Source organism: Crinia signifera, chromosome 8 (genome assembly GCF_055691185.1).
Source record: "Crinia signifera chromosome 8, ASM5569118v1, whole genome shotgun sequence".
Lineage (NCBI taxonomy): Eukaryota > Metazoa > Chordata > Amphibia > Anura > Myobatrachidae > Crinia > Crinia signifera.
In genome coordinates this window covers 77,408,042-77,427,578 of record NC_139224.1, presented here as the reverse complement: position 1 = coordinate 77,427,578, position 19,537 = coordinate 77,408,042, and the positions used below count along the sequence as shown (strand labels likewise).

Here is a 19,537-nt window from a genome sequence, read left to right as displayed (position 1 = left end):
CACCTGTTTTAAACAGGTTAATTGATAACAAAGTGATTCAACACAAGATGATGCCAATATTAAATGAAGTCCAGGAATAGAGCATTCTGTCCCTCATGGAGAGTGTCATGTTGGGAGTTATGCATATTAATATATTAATATAATGTGCGTACATCATTTTATCTGTCTGCTCAAAGCGGCTTTAAACGAAACTTAACTCAGACTCCCTCCTAATGTCCTGGTAACCCCCGGAACCTTTGTCGCTAGGAACACTTGTTTCGGTACAAGCGCGCGGAATTACTAGAACACCGTAATTGGTTCTGCGACAGGGTTGTCAGGAGCACTTCCGGCCACCTCATCGCTGCTGTCAGTGCCAGTGTGGTAGAAGTCTCTTCTCCTCTCCGCAACATGGTGCTGTTGACGATGATCGCCCGAGTGGCGGACGGGCTGCCTCTGGCGGCCTCCATGCAGGAGGATGAGCAAGTAGGTGATAGGTACCGAGAGAGGACGAGGAGACGTGTTACATGGATGCTAATGAGCATGTATGTTTGTGATGTCCACTGATTTGTCTGACGTGTCTCTAGCCGTGTCATGCGTTACAAGGGTAAGGGATATCCGTGTGTGTCTGACTTTATAAAGGCCGTTTTCTTTGAACCCTTTTAAAGTGGTCGCTTGAGTAGTGTGTGCAAATTCCTGCCACGATTGTCTACGGAGATGAAGTTGCTTTTTTTAAATGCTAATGTACTTCACATTAGCCCATGGACCTCATTTAGGAGAATATTTGAATCATAGCAGCACCATGATTAGTCTAGCAATCTCACTCATTTCACCTAGCCTACATTATGTAGCTGTAAAGGTGCCCATACACGTTTTGATTTTAGTGTGCTGTGCGATTTTGGCACTTGTATGGGATGCAATGTACTGTACTGTTACGATGCGATTTTAGCCCTTTTATAGTCACCTAATGGACATTGCATCGCATGTACTACAAAAGTATATAATAAGCTATAATTGAATCGTGTATGGGCACCTTTACATTTTTGGGGAAAAAAGGAATGAGAGATGAGGAATGAGCGCCACTTCCCAGCATTGGGTATAAAACACAAAGATCCCTATGGCCACAAGCATGTTTTGTGGCCATTTAAATGGAACCACTGTAAAACACAATGCTGGGTACACACCTACAGATATCTGTCCAATCTATCTGGTGGTAACAAAAATCTGGCATTGTATGTGAGCATATAAGATTCTCAAATGATGGAAAATAAAGAATAGTAATTCAGATAAATTGGTTCAAGTCATTTGATTTATCAAATTAAACTGAGCAATCATTTTTATCCATTTTCCAATGTTTGGGAGCAATTGAATATTTTGTTCCCACCGAACAGATTGGACAGATAACTCTTGTGTGTACCCATCTTTAATGTGCCTTAAGCTGGGTACATACTTGTAGATATATCTGCAGATCAATTCTCCATACCCACTGCCCAATCCATTGGGACTGCCATCACAACTGCCCATTGATCTGTCATGTCAATCACTGGCAGCTACCACAGCGGGTGTACGGACAGTTTGCGGATCACCCATACACACAGTACAATGGCTTCTGCATGATATCATATATGAAAAGATGCATCTGGGGCTGTATTGGGAATAAAGAGTGGCCCTGGAAAAATCAGTAGATGTGGCCTCACCTGGACAGCTCCAGAGATGTAAGATGTTGACATACAGTAGGTCATGGCAGTAGCGAAGACGAAAATGATGTCCAGTGTAGTTTGGTGCCCCTGCAAGTTACAGAAAACTCACAGATGGAGCAATAAATAAGTGCTACCATCCCTGGATACAAGGATCACAGCCAAATATGAGGGATAAAACTGTTAAGCAGTCTGTCTATTCCAGTTTAAATCGAGAACCAGGATGTCACCAATTCTCAAATAAGGCAAAGGAATGTTATAGCCACCGCCACAGTCTGAAGTCGGTATCACCGGAGTCCAGCAATAGAATCTCCTGTTTGTCTAGAAGGGTCTTTAACTGTGCCAACGTGTTTCCACCACAACTGTGGTCTTTCTCAAGGCAGTAGCACCCCCTCTCCAACTGACAGTGAATGATGGGGGTGGGGTAAATGGAAATAAAATAAACATTATACAGCTTTTAGAACTGGGGAAGCTATATATTTTTACTTACTACACCAACCGTATACCAATTACTATTCACTCGCTTCTACACGTCACTTCTAGATGTCAATAAAGCAGACAGCAGATCATTCACAATGACAATTGCTATGTGCAAAGTAATTTTAAATATTTGCTAATTATTTAGATGCTTTTTTATCATTAAGACTAAAAATAGCCCAACATGGAGATTCCTAACCAGTCCGACCCTGAACACATCTGCTAAACATAAAAAGGACATCGACAATAGCTGCCCTGCAACATTTAAGTACTGTATTCAGTATATATACAGTATGTCATAGTAGGTAATTTTTTTATTGTATGGAAGCAAGAAATACAGTTTGACATTTGTTTATTGGAAGATTATTACTAAATCGTTTGTACATAAAGATACAATGCATTCATGAGGAGAGGAGGTGTGTCACAGGTCTTGCACTAACAATATGCCGGTGTATGGAGTTTATTTATATACACCTAAAGGCCCCCATTCAATATGCGACTTCTACGGAGAAGTTCCATCCAATTCCTCTTGAGCCACCGAGGACCTTCTGCATGCAATGTATCACATGCGATCCCTGCTTCCTGCCCTTGGAAGAGGGTTCCGGCAAGAGATCCTACATGCAGTACGTATGATCTCCGGTTCCGATCTGATTCGCGCGGGACCGTGCATTGGATCAAATGTCAGACTATTTGGGGTGATTTCAGAAGAATTCAGATTTCATGTAGAAGCCACCATCGTGATATTTAGGTCTGTGTAATGGGCATATTTGCTTTACAAAATAAATAAAATGTTATGCAGGATTACATTTGATCCTTTTTGGCTCCAAATCTGTGATGTCTGGCGTTTGCAATGCATTTGACTTTTATGCTTCTATCCATTTCTTAGTAATGTCTGTGGTTAATATTTGCTTGTTTTTTTTTTATATAGTCTGGACGGGATTTGCAACAATATCAGAACCAAGCCAAGCAGCTTTTCCGCAAGCTTAATGAACAGTCACCCACTCGTTGCACATTGGAGGCTGGTGTCATGGCATTCCAGTGAGTGGAATAATATTTCATAAACTTATCACAGCATTGGCTTGATAACCATTAGCCCAACTTGATGGTTCATTTTTAGTAGCATTCACAATAGTTATTTCAAGCATGATGATCGGTGATTTATGTAATTTTTGACTGAATTGTTCACCCTCAGCTGAGTACTACCTTCTGTTGCATGCAGAGAGTTTTAGTTTTGTATGCAGCATTAAAATGAATGCATTTTCTAAACTGAATCCATTCATAACACAAGTGTTAATACAGGTTTAGTGTCTCTTAAAAATAAAAAATGTGAATGATCTCTGTTTTTCTTTTATTCTTAGCTACCAAATTGAAAAAGGTGTTTGCTACCTGGTTCTTTGTGAGATGTCATATCCAAAGAAGCTAGCATTTGCCTATCTTGAAGATTTATACAATGAATTTGATGAGCAACACGGGAAGAAAGTACCCACCGTATCTAGACCTTATTCCTTTATAGAGTTTGGTAAGTTCTAAAAAAAAAAAAAAAAAAAAAAAAAAAAAAGCAATGGGGCAGATGTATTAAGCCAGTGGTTCCCAACCTGGGGTACTAGTACCCCTGGGGGTACTCTGCAGACCAGTTGGGGGTACTTGAAAATAATATTGGTAATGGCGGAAGAAGAAAGTCTCCCAATGGCAAAAGAAGTCTACCATTGACATGGATACAAGCCACGTTGTGTCATTTCCAGTTCCATCTGCAGCATCATCAGCGTCTACTCATGCTTTTGCCCAACCAGCAATTCACTGAGAGCTACCTGTGAACATCTGCCCCACACTGACATGGGTGGAAAAAGTATTAATTCTACAGGCGTTAGCGGGAACTCTGGAGACAATACACAGCCAGTGGCCAGACAAAGACGGACCTGATTCCTGACCATATACTAGTCCACGGCTACTCCTTAATATTAGGACACGCATACTGCTCACTTCCACTCCTAAGTACTGTGGAAAGTTCAAATTGAGAGGAGGGGTACTTCTAAATGAAAAGCCTAATCAAAGGGTACGGGAAAGAAAAAAGGTTGGGAACCACTGTATTAAGCCTTAACGAGATAAATGTCCAGCCAATCACCTGCTAACTGCCATGTTACAGGCTGTGTTTGAAAAAAGTCAGTAAGGAGCTGATTGGCTGGAAGTTTATCTCTCCTTATCACCCTTGTATCTATCTCTTGTTAAGGCTTAATACATCTGCCCCAATTTTCTCTAAAGCTTGCGAGCAGGGCCCTCCTACCACTATATAGGTCTGTTACTATCCAGTTTATCACTGTTGTTTCCAATTGTAAAGTGCAACGGAATATGCTGCGTTATATAAGAACTTTAAATAAATAGGTTAGGTCAGGCATGTCCAAACTATGACCCTCCAGCCCTAGTGAAACTACAATTCCCATTGTGCCTTGCCACAGTTTTGCTATTAGGGAATGCTAAAACTATGGCAAGGCATGCCTGGATGTGTAGTTTCACAACAGCTGGAGGATCAGTTTGGACATGCCTGGGTTAGGTTAAGGTTAGGCACTAAGAAGGAGGTTAGGGTTAGGCTACAGGGAGAGGTGGTTATGGTATAGCGGGTCGACCATGTTCTGGTTGACCACCCTTAGTCGATTCAGCTGAGTTAGAGTGCTAAAGGTAGTCAGCGGCTGTTAGATCGACAGTAACACTAGTTACTAGCGTTACGGTAGGCAGTGGGTGATCAGCGGGACCATGGTCGACAGTCACAAGGTCGATAGGAGTTTTTTTTTAGGACTGTCCACTTGGTTAGTAAACTATTAGTCAACCTGCACCGAAAAAACCTGAAACTCCTGTAGACCATGGTCCCACCGATGACCCGCTGGCATCTAACTATCGTTACTTGCGCTCTAGTGGCCACCGATTATCGTTGGGCGTCAGCAGGGTCGACCATAACATGGTCTATCTACACTCAGTGGACCTGGTGTCCAGATACTGGGAGAGGTTTAGGGGTAGAGTAGAGGTTAGAAAGGTTAGGGTTAGCCTGCAAAATAGGATTGGGGGGGGGTTTGAGGTCAGGCTGCAGGAAGTGAGGGTTCGTATTATGGGGCTGGGAGAAGGTAGGTATGTTCTATGTTTGCCAGATCCCTATCAGGATTCTCTTCATTGGTGTGTCACTGTCAGTATTCTAACCTCTGGTCATTGATATGTATTCCCAGTAGAGAACTAGGCAGAGTATACAAGTCTGGGTACTGCCTGCATTCATTTCACACTGCTTGATACAGTGCCCACTTGCTGTAAATATAACTACTAGAGGTTTCCTTTGAATATATATTTCTAAAAGTCGAAAAAGAAGTGCGCTCTATAGTGCATCAATCTGTTTAAACAAGTTTTTAGTCAGACACACAAAAAATGCACACACTTAAAAACACTTAACACAACAAGCGGTTTTAGATAAGCAGTATCATACAGCATATGGTTAAAGTGCACAGCACTATTGAAATGGACCGGTCATTCAATCAGTCATCACCATCCACTGCTTTATGGAAGCAGTGGACGGTGATGACGGAAAGGAGTTTATATTCAATAAATTGGGATGTTTTGGTATACATGCTTTCACACTAGTTCATAAGGGTTGGAAATTATATTTGATGTGTAGGGTATTTATTGCCTTGTTGACAAGCATGAGGTTAGAACAATTAGAATGTCTTATGGAAATAATTTATATACAAAAAAAACTCAACCATTTTATAGCAAAGTAGTGTCTCAGAATTATACTGTGCTCATACACTTCAGTGTTTGCTGTACCGTGCTGTTTTCATAACATTGTTTTCCCCAATTCTCCAAGAAAAAAAATACCATTTACAATACTAATTCTATTTTGCTGTTCACTTTTTTTTTTTTTTTAAGATAATTACATTCAGAAAACAAAGAAGACTTATATTGATAGTCGAGCCAGAAGAAATTTAGGTTCAATCAACACAGAGCTCCAAGATGTTCAGCGAATCATGGTTGCTAACATTGAAGAAGTACTGCTTCGTGGAGAAGCTCTGTCAGGTAGGTGGTTTATGCACAAAAGCAGCAGAAAACAATTTAATTAAATAATGTTGTGTTCAGTCTTTTTTTAATGTTTAGTAGGCACAATTAAATTTCAACATATGTATAACATTCTCTATAATGTAAAATCGTTGGAAACCATTATTTAAAATTCCTTTTAACACCTTGCATATGGTGTAACTACTCAAATAATTTTTTTTTATTATTATTCTGTTCAAAGTTAAGGTCCATACACACTGGGCGACTATGCCCAGCATGTATGGACAGCGATGACCGCTGTCATTGCTGCGGGGAAAGCCGCTCAGTGCATACACACTGAGCGGCTTTCCCCCTGCCTGGCGCCGACGGAGGGGGGGGGGGAGGATGGCGTTGCATAGCGGAGTGCTATGCAAAGCCGTCCTGAAAGCTGCTCATCTGCTGGTATAACCAGCAGATGAACGGCTTTCCTGGCGATGTTGCGGGAGCGCGCAGCAGCACTCACCGCTCATCGCCGGGCCATACACACTGGGCGGTTTTGAGCTGAAAGCCGCTCAAACCTGCTGTTTTGAGCGATTTTCAGCTCAGTCGCCCAGTGTGTATGGGCCTTTAGTGCAGATGTAGGGCTATGTTTTTTGTTTTGTTTTTTGCTGAGGGGGAACTGCAAAGTTCTGGACATCACAAACTTTTACATGTTGAGTTTAATTTATTATTTTAACCCTTTGAGTGCTAACGTGTGCAAAATATCCACTAAAATTCAAATAAAAAATGTGTAAAAAAAAAAAAAAAAAATGTTTCCTATATAAGCTAAAGTTACTTGTGTAGTTTCACGGCTGCACTGCCGTGGATCGAATCGTGTGCAAATCGCATGCGATTTAGCACACCCCAACTATCCACGCCATCCCAAAGCGTGGCGAGCGCACGCAGTACGCGTCCTTCCAACCTGTTCATACCCCCACTTAAAGCGTGTGCTCGCCACACTTCGGGCTGACGTGGATAGTGGGGATGTGCTAAATCACATTGCATGCGATTTGCTTACGATGCGATCAAGTACCAAGGTATACATCACAGGTCGTTATGAGGAATAAAAATGTTTTCTTGGAAATTCACACCTACACACTCAAAGGGTTAAATAGAACTGTACTGCTGTCCTATAAAATCTATAACTATATTCTGATATTTGTCAGATTGTTTGAGGGTACTTTCCCAACAAATGAGCCCATAAATTGACACATTTTGGGGCAATTCAAAATATAAGTTTTTTTTTTCTTTTTCGATTTGTATGCTCATTGAACAGTGCTAGTTTCATATAAGATGTTAAACCTTTTATGAAGAAAAGATGTGATACAGTACTCCTCAACCTGGTTTGGTTATTTGCAGTGAATTATCTGTATTTGGCAGATTAGTGCAGAACTGGTGGTGTTTGGGTACTGGGGAGCACATACAACAGCGGTGGTGACTTGCTAAGCAAAAAACCCAGAATGACCTACTTTGTTCACCAACCAGGAAGAGATTGACAAACTCGTGGAACTTTATTGCATGCGGTCCTTCTGCATGTGATGTATCACTGTCGACCCCATTCCCCACTGCCGGGTGGTCGGCTAAATTGAAGGTCGGACGTGCAGGCAGGTCCGACCTCCAATCCAATGTGCATGGGACCATACAGCAGATCAGATGCGGTGTCAAACACATGCGATTTGGGACGATTTCACTCGACTTCTTCTTTCTCAGATATATGTAAGCAAGTTGTAGCAGTTCCCTACCATTTAGTTTTTGGCCTTTATACACCTCCCTGTTATACTCATTGTATTCCGTGTTTGCAGTGTTCTCCCTGTATAAATTCCATGGTGCTCTGCTGGACTTTTTTTGCATGCTGACATCACTAATTGGCCCATAACAGATGCACCCCATCAGAGTTCCCTTACACCAGGCATGTCCAACGTTGGCCCTCCAGATGTTGTGAAACTACACATCCCAGCATGCTTTGCCACAGTTTTGCTATTAGAGAATGCTATTATTATTGGAAAGCATGCTGGGATGTGTAGTTTCGCAACATCTGGAGGGCCAACGTTGGACATACCTGCCTTACACCCTGTCTTGAGGTGTCAGGAGTGATTTGGAAGGCAGAAACATTGCAGAGAGAGTAGACTGACAATGTAGGTGTGTATTAGGTCTCAATGTGCATTGCTATATATATATATATATATATATATCTCTCTCTCTCTCTCTCTCTCTCTCTCTCTCTCTCTCTCTCTCTCTCTCTCTCTCTCTCTCTCTCTCTCTCTCTCTCTCTCTCTCTCTCTCTCTCTCTCTCTCTCTCTCTCTCTCTCTCTCTCTCTCTCTCTCTCGTCCTTCAGCAAGTGGGCAATATCTGCAATAGTCTCTACAATGTATTTCAACATTACTCTGTTGCACTGCCCTCACCTGATTACTACTTAATGCCACCCAGCTGGTAACATTTTTGGGGGAGGACACTGCTTTGTAAGTTTAAAGGTAAACTACTTAAAAGATGTGTCCACATATGTCTTGGCTTTTTTTCTCAATTTGTCACCACATGTATTACACGGCTTAGCTGTTTTTCCAAATGTAGCAACTAGATAGAGTCTAAAAAATTTCTGAAGCAGTGGAACTTGTATAAATTGATAGATTAGAGAAGCCAATTTTTAGAAAAATCACAAAGCGTGACTTTTGCAGAGTCCAAGGTGTGCCATACATGGTGCAGTAAAACCAAGATGAACGTGGCCACATCTGTGTGTATATATATATATATATATATATATATATATATATATATATATATATATATATATATATATATATATATATATATATATATATATATATATATATATATATATATATATATATATATATATATATATATATATATATATATATATATATATATATAAATTACGCCATTCTTGATAAAAGTGCACAGTATTTTATATATTCTACTGCATATTTCGACATGGAATTCTTTGGCCTTTGTGCTTAGTAACACTGTAAGTGTCCTACTGAAAGTTAATGACTAATGCCACAGATTGCTTTAGCCAAAGTAATAATGTAAAATTATCTTCCACCGTGTTACAGAACAGGTAATCTTATTTCTCTTATGTCAAGTTTTAATTCCTATTGATTTGCAAGTAATTGACTGTAGTTCATATAACATATATGGGTGTTTTCTTATGTGTTTTTTTTTTTTTTACTTTTTCAGCACTGGATACAAAGGCAAGCAACCTGTCAACCTTGTCAAAAAAATACCGCCAAGATGCCAAATACCTAAACATGCGCTCCACCTATGCTAAGCTGGCTGCAGTTGCTGTGTTTTCAGTTATGTTGATTGTGTATGTGCGATTTTGGTGGTTGTGAAGCATAAATTAACAGAACTGTAGAGGTTAACGACTGGATTATTAGCCAATTTCTTGGGTTAAATTGTTGACCATCATCTGTGTCTCTTGACTGCTAGAAATCAGCCGCCAAGAGGCTAATGGTCTTTAATCACTCTTCTGGGTCACCCAAAATATATTGGACTACATTTATATAACACAACACAGTATAACACAAAGATAATCTTTTCTGAAAAGGAGGAGGAAAAGCAACATCTGGAAATGGAGAATACAGTGTACTGACAATGTTATACCTGCATACATTTTGGCGTCCGTTCTATCCCAATGGAAGTTATATCACTTTATCTTTACTTTTTTCAACAATACATTTTTCATGCTTAATTTACAGTTATTGCTTTTTTTCTACTAAAGTAGATAACAATTTTATTGTCACAAGAGGAATCGATCTCTGCTTTCTCTGAACAGGTCTTATAAATTATTGGTAGTTCCTGTAAGTAGAAACAATGCTAAGAGCCTACATGGTTCAGTTATAAGCTTTTATGACCATTTTCCTTTGTCTTTTTATCTAAACATTTGAAATAATATTTATTATTTTTCTAATTCCTAATCCGGTGCAGTGATTTTATACATTGTGCAGTAGCAACTTTACGTTTTAGGACAACTTCCACTTTGATTAGACTACAATAAGAGTTAAAATTAAATAAAAAAACAGAACTTAAACTGTTTTCTCATTGGAGCTGTGAACTTTTATTTATTATTTATTAACAGTTTCTTATATAGCGCATACATATTCCGCAGCGCTTTACAGAGTATAGTTGAATATTCACATCAGTCCCTGCCCCAGTGGAGCTTACAATCTATATTCCCTACCACATGTACCCGCACACACAGACATTCTAGGGTTAATTTTGTTGGGAGCCAATTAGCCTACCAGTATATTTTTGGATTGTGGGAGGAAACCGGAGTACCCGGAGGAAACCCACGCAAGTACGGGGAGAATATACAAACTTCGCACAGTTAGGGCCATGGTGGGAATCGAACCTACGACCTCAGCGTTGTAAGGCAGTAATGCTAACCATTACGCCATCCGTACTGGTTTGACGCTAAATTTCTGAAACTGTAAATAAGATACATTTATGTCCTGAAAATGATAAGTGTTTGGAGAACCTTCATACAAAACAGCTGCTATCCCACCGCTTGTACAGTGATAAGATATTCAGACTCTGCCAGAGGTCCAAGATGATTTTGTCTGCGAATGAGCATATGGGCATAATTTTAAAGCTGAAATCAAGAAAAAAATCTAATTCAACATGGTACAGCCTTGTAAGTTATTGCCTCTTTCAAATTACGTTTTTTTTTCGGATTAAATTCCGGACCTCAGGCAACTTGGATCCCATTATGTTTACCCCCAGTTCTGATGTATGTGTTAGCATAACTCCAATTGAGACCTGAATTGCCACTGCTCAGTATCTGCTTGATTTAGCTTTAGTGCAGTGTAGTTTGGGGTTTATTTACAAAGCATTGGGTTCTCAATACAATGCTTCTGATAGGCTTTATGCCCACAATTTAAAAGGGCAATGCTTTTACTATTGTAGTTGTTTTGCTTGTAAAATCATTGCTCTTATACATATTGGGCATAAACCACATTGGTTTCCAATGCTTAATAGGTGAACCCCATGACCTTCTTTTTCTCAAACATAAGTGTCTAGTCTTGTGTGCGCAAATCCAGTTCTTGGGACACTTACGGTGCATGTTTCCAGGTCTCTTCTAGAATCGTAAGTGAATAATCAGGACCACTTGTGGGTTTTTTTACTACTGAATTATCGATAAGTATTTTCCTTAAAATGTACCCATAATTGTCAGTTCCAGTAGTATTATCATACTTGAATTATACTAAGAGCTTAAACAAAGTGTAACTATTGGATAAATAAACAAAGAAACATCTGCCATGGGAACTTCTTATTTTTGGAAAACATTTTAAACAGTGTAATAAAAAAAACAACAACTTTGTACAAGTGAGAAGCCCTAATAGTGATAACTGTTTGCTTTATGGTGCATATAAACTAAGAGTTAATGTATAAATATACAGTGGTATATTACACTACCCATGTAAACTATTCAGGCCAAAAAATGGGCATTTTATTAATTTTTGGCCGATTGTCAGGGCTATTCAATGGCAGTCCATTTTTATTTTTTTAATTATTTATTAGCTGAAGTAAATTAAAGAGGGTAAATTAATGGGTGTGGATAAAATGGTCCACAGTCAATTCTCTCAAGATACTACTGTGGGGAATATTCAATGATGGATGATAGGTCAACACCAAAAGGTCAGTATGAACAAAACATTGACACATTCGACACGGTTGACGTGCCTTTTCATGTTTATGTTTATTAAATGTCAACAAACAATTAGTGTAGCAAGCATGGCTTGCTTCTCTCGCCATGTTTCAGTCCTGGTGCCTCACTTAACCATTCCGAATTGGAGTCCACATGTGTTATCAAGCATGAGAAAGTAGGGGGAGGGGGGAGGGAAACAAATCTTGAAAAACTCATGTCTCCCTGTTGACCTATCATCCGGAAACTTAATTGTGTATTCCCCACAGTAGTATCTCACAAGTTGCTGTATTATTGTCATTTTGCAACATTTTAATTAATAAATTGGTACTGCGTCCATGATAGATTTCAAGTCATGTGCTGATTGCATAAAACAAATGAGTGAGTAAAACAAAAGTGAGCATTGCTTAGTGCAAATATACATTATAAACAAAGTGATCAGTAATTGATGTGTTGGATTGGTAAGGAAAAGCTGCCTTGTTTACAGAGGAACGACCTAGCAAAGTTATCCTTCTGTACTAGGAACTTGCATATTATCTACCGATAAACATTCTCTCTAAACGTGCGTACACACGTGGGCGATTATTGCAAATATCGCTGGAAATATGGTCGCTGAGCAACCATATTGCCAGGGATGGGAGTGTGCATCGGCGATAAATCGCCAAGTGCGCGCTCCCGTTTTCAGCCCCTGAATGGTCACTGGTCGGAGGAGCATGCTCCTCAGACCAGCGACTTCCACTGCCTCTTCTCCCAGCAGTGTGACATTTTCATCTGCGACCATCTCTGGTCGCAGATGAAAGCGGGATACTGAGTATGATTGCTGAGCAATATGATTGCAAGCGATCACATTGCCCCGTGTTGTACGCACCTTAACCAAGAAAAACAGAAATGTTTGCATCCCCCTCACACCCCAAACTGCATCACCTGCTCTACTACAGAGATTTTACTACATAATGCTCTCCGTTCCATTGTTTTATGCAGATATCAGCCAAGTGATTCGTTTTAGGGGTAAATTTACCTATGTTCATTGAAGATTGAAATCTTTCAATACATGGATCTCAAGAAAGCAGAAAAGACCAAATACTGAGAGCATTGGATGAAATTTACCAAAGATATGATGCTCAATCAGGTACAGATGGAGCTCCCCTCAACTATCTTCCTTAGGTCGTGGCAAGCCATGGCTATCCTATTGTTCTCAGCAGCAATACAATACATAGAACAATTAGTTCTATGTAGGGGATTAGCAGAGTAATCCTATTACTCACTTAATCACTTAACTCACAAACTTTTCTTTCACTCATGGTTAGTGGCTGGGTGAAGCCATTTATTGTCACAACTGTGTTTACTCTTTTTAAATCATAATGACAATTTTTTTTTTTAAACGCTATGCGCACAGCATCTATTCCCTTCAGGCTGGGGGGACTTCCATCTGACACACACACCCCGCGGGACACTGGCGGCACCGCCCAAAATATCAGGACGGTTCCATGAAAAATGGGACAGTTGGGAGGTTTGCATTTGCAGGATAGAGAGTACTGTGAGGATGCAGGCCAGCTACTCAGTATATTGTAAATATTAGCAGGAAAAGTACTTAACTGAAGAGTCCTTTTGGTAACAGGCAAGGTAAATATCCAGGCAAGGATGATAGCAGGAACAAACAGACAAGGCAAACATCCAAGCCTTAAGGTGCATACATACGGATAGATTTGACAAAAGATCTGGGCGTTCCTGACCGATTGAAACAAACAATCGCTCAAATCGTTCCGTGTGTATGAACGATATATCGGACGATGCGCGTACCCGCCGGTCGCTGATCTTTCCTGCATGCAGAAAGATCAGCGACCAATCGTTTCATGTGTATGCACGATGAACGATTTGGTAAGGCTGATTGACTGGCTCCATCTCCCTCCACCATCGTTAAAGATCAATCCTTCATGTGTAATCTGGGTACTTGTGAGTTATCCGGGCTGCCGATTTTGTCCTTAAGTTTGGTTAACTTAAGGACACCCGACCGACGCGATGCCCACGATTTAGCTCCAAATCGGGGGCATCGCGTCGGTCGTGGCCGTTATAAGGGGCCGCGACGCGATGCCCCCGATTTCCCATAGACAGTAATGTTAAAAGACACGATATCGGGGGCATCGCGTCGGTCGTGGCCGTTATAAGGGGCCGCGACGCGATGCCCACGATTTCCCATAGACAGTAATGTTAAAAGACACGATGGACCCGATTTCCCATAGACAGTAATGTTAAAAGACGCGATGGACCCGATTTCCCATAGACAGCAATGTTAAAATAAAATTACAATGTGAAATTGGGCAATATGTTTTTAAAAAAAATGTTTCATGGCCCCCCACCACCGTTAACGCCACCCCGCTATTGACGCCAACCCGAAGCGTGGCGAGCGCAGCGAGCCCGCGAGGGGCGGCGGTACGCGTCCTCCGACCTTTTCATGCCCTACTATCCACTAGGGCGTGGAGTGAGAATAGAATAGTGTGGCGAGCCACCGAGCCCGAAGCGTGGCGAGCGCAGCGAGCCCCGCGGACACCTGTGAAGCCCGCAAGGGCACGCGGATACCTGTGAAGGTGTCCGCGTCCCCTCGCGGGGCTCGCTGCGCTCGCCACGCTTCGGGCTCGGTGGCTCGCTGCGCTCGCCACACTATTCTATTCTCACTCCACGCCCTAGTGGATAGTAGGGCATGAAAAGGTCGGAGGACGCGTATCGCCGCCCCTCGCGGGCTCGCTGCGCTCGCCACGCTTCGGGTTGGTGTCAATAGCGGGGTGGCGTTAACGGTGGTGGGGGGCCATGAAACATTTTTTTTAAAAACATATTGGCAAATTTCACATTGTAATTTTATTTTAACATTGCTGTCTATGGGAAATCGGGTCCATCGCGTCTTTTAACATTACTGTCTATGGGAAATCGTGTCGGAAATCGGGTCTATCGTGTCTTTTAACATTACTGTCTATGGGAAATCGTGGGCGTCGCGGCTCCTTATAACGGCCACGACCGACGCGATGCCCCCGATTTCGGGCGCGATGAAAAAATCGGCAGCCCGGATAACTCACAAGTACCGTAATCTGTTGTTCAATCGTTCATCATTTGTCACCAATCGTTTGTGCAGGAGGTTCAGAGGATTTTTTTAACAAGATTGAATCGTTGGCCAAATCTATCCATATGTATGCACCTTTATTTCCTGAAAGAGCTGGAGTACAGGCTATGCACACATGGAGTAGAAACTATGACCAGCAGGGTGCATTTCTACTGATTCCCTTTTATACCATCAGCCAAGGTAATCACTGGATGCAGTATGAAGCACAACTGCTGGCTGCTTGCTACTAGCAGATGGCCAGACATAGTGTAACATTAAGTAGTGGTGGTTTCTCAATACAGGGTTGGGAGCCCGTCCACTATTACTGGATGCACTCTAACTTCTGTTACTGCCACAGTGCTTGGAACACAAGTGTTTGTGGAGTGCAAGATTGGAACGCACAGCTAGGAATTTATACTCGGGTTAGACATCAATCTAGTTATAAAATATAAAAATCAGTGCGATCTCTGCCATTGTATACAAATACCACAACCATCACAATATTCAGCAACATAAAACATGCAAGTGAAGAGCAATAAGACCTAAAACTGATAAAATATTAATATGATATGTATATTCAAATATTTATAAAAACCACCTAAGCTCAAAATCTGAGTTTAGTCCATGAGGTCATAAAGTCACCTAATTTATTTCTGTGCCAACTGGATGTCATTAGTGTTATTGTTTGTCTCCATTTGTCACCGATCTGCTCCAATCAGCTGTGTATTTTGTTTGTGGGTATTACTGACCTGGCTTCCCATGTATGTCACCTGTTTTTTGAGGCATTCAAAGTGACCTTTTTTTATTATTATTATTACCAGTTTCTTATATAGCGCACACATATTCCGCAGAGCTTTACAGAGAATATTTGAACATTCACATCAGTTCCTGCCCCAGTGGAGCTTCCAATCTATATGCCCTACCACATTTACATGCACACTCATTCACTCGGGTTAATTTTTGTTAGGAGACAAATAACTTACCAGTATATTTTTGGAATGTGGGATGAAACCAGGGTACCTGGAGTAAACTCATGCAAGTACGGGGAGAATATACAAACTCCGCACAGTTAGGTGGGAATCAAACCCATGACCTCAGTGCTGTGAGGCAGTAATGCTAACCATTACACCATGGGTCTTCAACCTGTGGCCCTCAGGATGTTGTGAAACTACATGTTCCAACATTCATTGCCACATTTCTTTCCTTTAAGAGCATGCCAAGAAACCTCAGGGCATGCTGGGACATGTAGTTCCACAACATCTGGAGGGCCACAGGTTGAAGACCTGTGCATTACACCATCCCTACTGCCCCTAATGACCTGTTTGGCGATTAGCACAGGTGGACAAAAACACTTGTTCTGTGGGGAAACTGTGCTACTCAAAATTGATGGTGTTACCTTTCCGAAAAAATATCTGGACAAAGCTAATTCTATCATGATGACTTATGTATGAGCGTCTCGCCCCCCCTAGGTTGGCTTGTACCAAAATATGTTTACCTAAGCTTAAAGGAGGCCTAAACCTGCCCAACTTGGCTCTATACCAGGAGGCTGTTCTCCTGGCTCAACTGAAGGCTCTCTTTACCCAATCTGACACTGGGGGGTGGACGTGCCTGGAGGAGAAGGCCTGCCCTAAGTTTCCCTTGAGGGACTTATTTTGGCTCCCTCCTAACCTTCGCCCTAAAACCTTAAAACTACTCCCTTCCACCCGTGCTTCCCTGGCTGTTTGGGATAAGCAGACCCGAGCCCTTACTAACAATTTCCAAAACCTGCCTTTAATCTCCCTACATACTGTGGCTTTCATCATTCCCAACTTCAACCCGACTAAAAGGGTCATGGAATTAATGTGTTTGGAGATTTGTTGAACGGCCCTGCCCTACGCCCTTTCACAGAGTTACAGCAACGCTTTTCTCTACCGTACACAGACTACAATACTACAAATTACACTGGTGAAAAAGCCTTTCCATTACCTCCATAGAATCTACACCCAATTGGGCGAGTATAGGCAATAGAACAAAGAGGTGAGATCTCCTTTTGGTATAAAACTCTAATCGACCTGACCCCATCCCCCAAGTCCAGAGCTCAAACTCGATGGGAAGCAGATATTGCACCGGAGTTACAAGAGCCCTGGTGGAGGAAAATCTTTACCTCATCTTATACAATGTCCAGGTGCCTAAACCACTCTGAGATGCATGTCAAATTTCTACATAGGTTATATCTCACACCTACACACGATATGGCTCTCCTGCTCGAAATTCTGTTGGCGCCTCTGCGGTGAGGTCGCCACCAGTTCAACATCTTCTGGTCCTGCCCTAACATCACTACATTTTGGAAAGATATTTTTAACCTAATCAATAAAGTTCTATCCGTATCCCTCTCGCCTTTCACAGCCCTCCTAAATTGGTAATTAGTCATTTACTATACTGTGAGTTTCTATTTTGAGTGACAAAGGAGCCACTGGTCATATATATAATTTTTTAATTTAATTTTTTTTGTGATTCTTTTTGTTTTTCTTTATATATATATATATATATATATATATATATATATATATTTGTTACATTTTTATGTTATGTCATTTTTCCATGTCTATGTTTTTTATTATATGTAGCTTCTATGTACATCCATTTCACCATACTGCGGCCACTGCACTTCATGTTGTGTGTGTTCTGAGCCATCACTGTCTCTCTGTATTGCGGTATCATCTATTGATGCCACTTTGCGTTCTACCGGCCTCTGCTGCTGGAACGCATGACGCACATCCGGACTCAGGTGCGTGTCACGACCTGGACTTCCGAGCTATGTCCCGGCGTCCAGAAAAAGCACAGAACACACTGTTTTGAGTAAGTTTGCCTGTTTAAAAATAATTTTCACGTGTTAGATGCTGCATTTCTAACTATGCTATATTGTTAACTTGTCCCTAATTCTAATACTTGTCTTTATATGAGCTTTGCACATGCGTTCCATGTATTGAACCAATAGGAGACTGAACCACACAGGTGCAGTGTGTTGTGATGATGGGAGGGGTATATATGGACGCTGGTTAGCATGTGTCAGTATCACTACTACTTGTCTGGTGTACCTATGGATATGCACTTTTCTGTCTTGACAAAGGCCCCATGAGGGTTGAAATGCTATTTTTCTGCCGGAGCAGACCGGAACGCCATTCCTGAAGTTAAGATGAAAAATTACATCATCAGGAACGGCGTTCTAGAACATCTAGCAGGGGCAGAAGTGTGGTGCCTGAGACTCTTACAGTTATACTAATAATTACAGAAGGCAGCACGATCGCCGTGGACACAATCACCACACCAGCGCTGTGCCGCTCACCCGCTCTTGTTTTTGATTAGCGTAGTGGCACCGTCCACCCACCACTACCGAGATCTAGTATCCGAGAATGACAGTCCCGGGCACATCGATGTGGCATGACGCCGTCGCATATTGCATAATGTGAGTGGTCGTGGCCCTCAAGGACAGAGGAGGAGTAACAGCCCTAACCATCTTACTACAGCTTTCACCAGTGCGCTGCAGCCCTCAACAGGCAGCAAGTCATTACATCAGCCTTGACACAGGGGCGATGAGTCTGTGTAATGCATTAATGATTCCGAAAGAAAAGATTTCAAACTAATATACCATGCGCTGTAAGCAGCTTAGGGACCTTTATCAAATATTAAAGAATCACTTCAATCAAAAGCATACAATACCACAAGAGTTTCTGAGAATTCCCAGAGTGCATATGTATGATGGTTTCTTTCTCTCATTCGATATAATGAAAAAGCCCCCCCAATAAAGGGGTTTATTCTAGTTCATTCTTTCTGACAAAATCCTTCTTAGATGGACAAAACCATGTGCACTGCAGGGGGGCAGATGTAACATGTGCAGAGAGAATTAGATTTGGGTGAGTTATTTTGTTTCTGTGCAGGGAAAATACTGACTGCATGATTTTACACTTCAATATAGATCTCACTTTGAAGAAAAACCCCACCCAAATCTAATTCTCTCTGCACAAGTTACATCTGCCCCACCCGCAGTGCACATGGTTTTGTCCATCTTAAGGTGCGTACACACGGGGGGAGATATATTGCTAGCAATATATTGCTGAGCAATATATTGCTCAGTGTCTCTTTTTCAACAAGCGACCAGAGATGGTCGCTGTTGAAAACGAACCTCTGCTGGGGGTAATTAGCTGGTCGCAGGAGCAAGCTCCTGCGACCAGCGATTACAATGGGGAAGAAAACGGGAGCGCGCACCCGGAGATTTATCGCCGGGGCACACTCCCAATCACTGGCAATATGGTCGCCTGCGACCATATTCCCAGGGATTATAGCACCTATCTCCCCCGTGTGTACACAGCATAAGAAGGATTTTGTCAGAAAGAATGGACTAGAATAACCCCCAAAGAGAGGAAAGAAAAATAGTGTAATACCATTAACACAGATATCCCAGACAAGATGGTAATCAACTGGTACCGAAATAAGATGTCTACTGTTTTTGTAGACTCAAACGCTTGATTGAGAGGGAATATGAAATCCACCAATAGATCCCTCTTCCTCCTTTCTTGCCCAAATGTAAGATATCCACTCAGAAGGAT

General features: G+C 41.6%; 1 protein-coding gene across 1 annotated transcript; it reads left to right on the top strand.

Annotated features, from left to right (window-relative positions):
* The first annotated feature begins 289 nt into the window (after positions 1–289).
* On the top strand, positions 290–10,257 carry SEC22B (SEC22 homolog B, vesicle trafficking protein). Its single transcript, XM_083156687.1, has 5 exons — positions 290–462; positions 3,079–3,188; positions 3,509–3,669; positions 6,054–6,200; positions 9,394–10,257. The coding sequence occupies exons 1-5, from the start codon at positions 388–390 to the stop codon at positions 9,546–9,548; spliced, it is 648 nt and encodes a 215-aa protein (XP_083012813.1). The 5' UTR covers positions 290–387; the 3' UTR covers positions 9,549–10,257.
* The last annotated feature ends 9,280 nt before the right edge of the window (positions 10,258–19,537 follow it).

Bases quoted from the DNA above. Each gene is read 5' to 3' on its own strand.
- SEC22B (XM_083156687.1), top strand. From the start codon at position 388: ATGGTGCTGTTGACGATGATCGCCCGAGTGGCGGACGGGCTGCCTCTG. The intron at 3,189-3,508 runs GTGAGTGGAATA...TTTTATTCTTAG, and splicing joins GCTGGTGTCATGGCATTCCA to CTACCAAATTGAAAAAGGTG. The intron at 3,670-6,053 runs GTAAGTTCTAAA...TTTTTTTTTAAG, and splicing joins TTATTCCTTTATAGAGTTTG to ATAATTACATTCAGAAAACA.